The 4,445-nt window shown below is 53.7% G+C and overlaps 1 protein-coding gene across 1 annotated transcript; it reads right to left on the minus strand.

Moving 5' to 3' along the window:
- Nucleotides 1-329: 329 nt before the first annotated feature.
- On the minus strand, nucleotides 330-1,714 carry LOC106899858 (tripartite motif-containing protein 15-like). The gene is made up of 4 exons (XM_014961791.1): nucleotides 1,577-1,714; nucleotides 1,104-1,334; nucleotides 911-933; nucleotides 330-634 (listed from the first exon to the last, which is right to left on the minus strand). The coding sequence occupies exons 2-4, from the start codon at nucleotides 1,284-1,286 to the stop codon at nucleotides 418-420; spliced, it is 423 nt and encodes a 140-aa protein (XP_014817277.1). The 5' UTR covers nucleotides 1,287-1,334; nucleotides 1,577-1,714; the 3' UTR covers nucleotides 330-417.
- Between the last annotated feature and the right edge of the window lie 2,731 nt (nucleotides 1,715-4,445).

Consider the following 4,445-nt stretch of genomic DNA (forward strand, 5'->3'; position numbering starts at 1 on the left):
CTCAGACCCGGTTGGGACCCCTCCAGGCATCATCTGCTGGTGGGACCAGGGTGGGAGAATGGGGAAAGGAGGCAGCAGAACACTTTAGGTCCATCTTTGAGGGCAGAAAAGCTTCTTTTACCATATTTTTGATTTCATATGATGGCTTGGTTTGGCACACGTACAGTTCACTTACTTTTCAAGGGAGTCTCAAAGTCCAGGAAAACTAGAGGGAAGACAGAAAAGTGAGAAACACAAAGATCAGTTGGTCTGATTGTGGGTTTCTGCAAAAGTCGAGAGAGTCAGGAACAGGCTTGGGGGAAGGTCGAGAAACTTGAGGAGGCAGAGGAGAGGAGGAGGAGGACAGGCAGGGAACATCAGACCAACGCTCGCTGCTCGTTCTCTGTCTCCTTGTGGGATCTTGAAAGAAATAACCCCTCATTCAGCACCCAGGATGCCTTTCTTTCCCCTGACTTCACTCCATCCCTCACCACAAAGAAGCACGATGGCATTGGCCTTTCTAGACCTGCCCCTGCTACCTTGAAATTGCTCCAGAATTTCCTTGATATTTGGGTTCCTGTCGGTGAAGTCAGAGAATTTCTTTTCCAGCTCCGGGGAAATCTGGAGTGAGTGGGAGAGCGTTTCCCTCTGGCCCCTGGAAGGGAAGAGGGGATGGATTTACACCTGGTTGGAGTTTGCTGCTCCGTGTTTTCTCAGCACTCCCTGCTCCTGCCTCCTGCCCGCCCGGGTCCAAATTCATCATTCATTCAGGAGAGAGAGGCAGAGCCCTCCTTCCAACCCCCCGTGGCCTCGGTCAAGCCCAAGGGCTGTACTGCAGAAGAGCCAACCCGTCCCCAAGTGCTTTCTCCCCGTGTCCTGCCACAGAGCTGCTCTGTGGTGGTGACATGGGGACAGGAGAAGGACCACAGACCTGCTCAAGGTGATTCTGATGTCCTGGAGGAGAGAGAGAAAGAGACTCAGTGAGATGGAACACCTTCCCTTGGAGTACTGGGATTTCACTCTAAGGAAGTCCCTCTTGGAGCGGGTTGGGGGAGACAAGGGAGGGCTGGAGACCAAGCTCAAGGTGGGCCTTCCCAGCCAGTTTGGAAAGCCTGGGCTCTCACCTTCAGGAGCTGCCAGTCTGGCTGCTGGTACGTCCTCTCCATCTCCCCAATCAGCGTGCCCAGCCTCGTTGTCTCCTCCAAAAGTCTCTGGAGAATTTCTTCATGGGCTTTCCTTATCTCTGTGTCCAGCTGCTCCAGCTGGGCCAGAAGAGAGGACTCCTGCTTCTCCAGGAACTCGTGCATCTTCCTATATGCTGTCACAATCTCCTACTTTGCAGCTTCTGTCCTCTCCTGCCAAGGGAAGCCCAAGCAGGGAAAGGGCAGCAGGGAACAGTAGCAGAGCATCAAGGGTCAAGGGTGGGCCTTGCCTTCGTGGGACCCACCAAGAAGAGGCGTTTGGGGAAGATAGAAACCCCCTCTCCCTTCCCCACAGCCCCTGAGCATCACCCACCCCAGCGGGAGAGGAGGAGGAGGAGGAGACGTTCCCTCTTTCTTTCCCCACCCTCTGCCCAGGAAAACTGATGGGCACCTACAGTGTGGTCCTTGAGTCTGTCTTCTCTGTCCTTCACGGAAGATTGAAGCGCTTTTTGGTCTGATTTCAGAAGGTGCAGTTGGGTGTGAAGTTGTTTCTGATAGGAAGGAAAGAAAGAAGTCCCCTGTGGAATGGCATCGTGGTCTGGCAGCCTCAGCAGAAGCGCTGGGGAACTCCTGGTGGCTCTGGGGGTAAGTGTTGGCAGAGTTTTGGGATCCCCATGACAGTTTTAAGGCAATTTACCTCCCCCTTTTTTGTCTTTTGGTATTTTGACAAAGACCAAAACTTTTCCAGGGACCTGTGGGGTGGGAGAAGGTCTGAGGATCTCTCCCTCTCCTTTCCTACTGATCTTCAGCAGTTCTGACCTTGATAAGGGACCTGCACCCCAGAGGACAGAGCCATTGATGGAGTTTTGCAGAGGGATTGTGGTGGGGAGAAATCCTACGCCTCTGTTTCCTACCCTCTCCTAAGGCCCTGCTCGTGGCTGAACCCTGGGGGAGAGGACCCCTTGGTCCCCAAGGGCGTACTGCTCCTATGTCCACCTCTTCCTCAGGGCACGCAATGCCAGGTCAAGAGTTTGTAGCAGGAGCCAAGGATGGGTGAGTCCACAGGGGGTCTATCCCACAGGCCAAAGGCTCTGGAGGGATCTCCACCCATCAAAGTGCAACCCCAGGAGCTTCTGGACCCTTGTACCTCAACACACCCATAACCCCCTCACCTTGTACTGCTGGGCAGCCTCGTCCATGGGAACCACAGAATGGTCACGGTGCACCTTGGACCTGTCGCACACCAGGCAGATAAGCCTTTTGTCATCTTGGCAGAAGAGCTTCAGGGGTTCCTGGTGTTTCTCACACAAGTTCTCCCCTCCTTCCACCTCTCTGACTGGTTGCAGGTTCAATCTCTCGGCTGCTTCAATCACCTCGGCCAACTCCCAGTTGGGGCGGAGGAATCTCTGGTTCCCTGTCTCCCTGCACTGGGGGCAGGGGAAGTTGGTGGTCAGTCCTTCCCAGGTCTCAGTGATGCACGACCGACAAAAGCTGTGCCCACAGTGGATGGACACGGGGTCCTGGAATATTCCCAGGCAGATGGAGCAGCAGGCTTCATCCTGGAGCATTTCCAGAGGCGTCCTGGCTGCCATGAAGAGCGACCGTCGCAGCTTCAGTCTCCAAGTTGGTTTCGATTTTGAAGAAAGAGGAAGGAGAGAGATTTCCTGGTTCTACACCATTGGTTACTCTGAGACCCAGCCCCTTCCCAGCAGGGCTTCAGGCCATACATTAACTTAGATTGCTCCAGGAAGTAACAGTTGGACAGCTGAGGAGGACAGGGATCGGAGATGCCCACCCCATTTTCACTCTTTCCTAGAGGCGCTGGGATTTTTCCGTCTCCAAAGCCACATCCCATCAGTGGAGTCCGGTGGTATTTGGTGACTCAACAGCAGGTGGAAGAGGAGTTTCAGGCCCTGGTGGCACCTCAGAGAGGTTGTGGTGCAGCTGTGGGTGGGAGACAAGCGGTGGCTGAAACTGCCTCTGAGACGTCAGGGGTGACAGGACGTGGCCAGGGCTTGGGAAGGACCTCAGCCCCCTTCAGGAGGGGCTCTGTAGGGCTTTTTGGGAGGACTCCAGCATCTCTTGGGTCACCTGAAGGGTTCAGGTTTCACTGAATTTCACTGAATTATAGAGTTGGAAGGGACCATAGAGATCATCTAGTCCAACTCCCCTGCCAAAGCAGGACCACCCAGAGCTTGTCAGAGCATGTTACTCAGGACTGCATCTAGGCGGGTCTTGAAAATCTCCAAAGAAGGGGACTCCACAACCTCCCTGGGCAGCCTGTTCCAGGGCTCTGTCACCCTCACCGTGAAAAAGTTCTTCCTCATATTGAAGTGGAACCCTTTATGTTCCAACTTGTGCCCATTGCCCCTTGTCCTCTCACCGGCAACTACTGAAAAGAGTCTAGTTCCCTGCTCCCTCAGCCCGCTCTTGAGATACTTGTCAGCATTAATAAGGTCTCCCCTCAGCCTTCTCTTTTCCAGACTAAAGAGTCCCAGCTCTTTCAGCCTCTCCTCATAAGGGAGATGTGGTATTCGTTGAAGAGCTGGCCCTTCCTGGCTGTCAGAAGCAGTTTCTGCTTCTCCTGACCCTTGCGACATCAGCTTTGCTGTTGGAATAAGATGGGCCATCAGACCAACACCTTGCCGAGACTGCTCTGGAGCAGGGATCCTCCCATGTCCCTGGAGATTGCTGGTGCCTCCAAGACCCTCCAAGGTCCCAGCAGGTTTCTCTGAGCTGCGGGGACAGAGCTGAGAGGTCCGGACTGGAGCTTTTCCTTCCTTTCCTGGCTTTTTCAAGGCCTTTGACTTTCAAGAATGGGTCTTGCCCCTTCTTTCCAGCATCCTCGCCTGATATAAAGCTGCTTATTAGGCTTCCTGACCCAAAAGAATATCTATAATTTGCAGAAAGGCAAAGTTCCAGCTCATTCTGTTCATCTCTCCTTCCTCCCACCCCACAACTCGGCTGAAATCCATGGGGTTCAACAAAAAGCCTTAAAACGGGTATGTTCTTGCTGATACCATGAAGGTTTTTGACTCACAAGAGGTCCTGGTGGGAAAATGGCAGATATTAAGCCGGATTCAGCAGAAAAATCTTCTCCTTCCTTGTATCCAAAGCAGGGACCAAAACCAGCTTCTCCAGCCCCGCAGGACTGTCAGTGTTGACCATCCAGTGTCAAGAAGGTGGAACGTCAAGGTCAGGAGAAGTTGGAAAGGGTGGGAGAAGGGCAGGAGGGGTGAAAGCTTTGAAAGTGGTGTCCCCAGGGGCTGTTGCCCAAATCCTGGGCTTCATTCACCCTGCTCCTCCCAGGGTGAGATTCCCCAG

Source organism: Calidris pugnax, unplaced genomic scaffold (genome assembly GCF_001431845.1).
Source record: "Calidris pugnax isolate Ruff unplaced genomic scaffold, ASM143184v1 scaffold864, whole genome shotgun sequence".
NCBI lineage: Eukaryota > Metazoa > Chordata > Aves > Charadriiformes > Scolopacidae > Calidris > Calidris pugnax.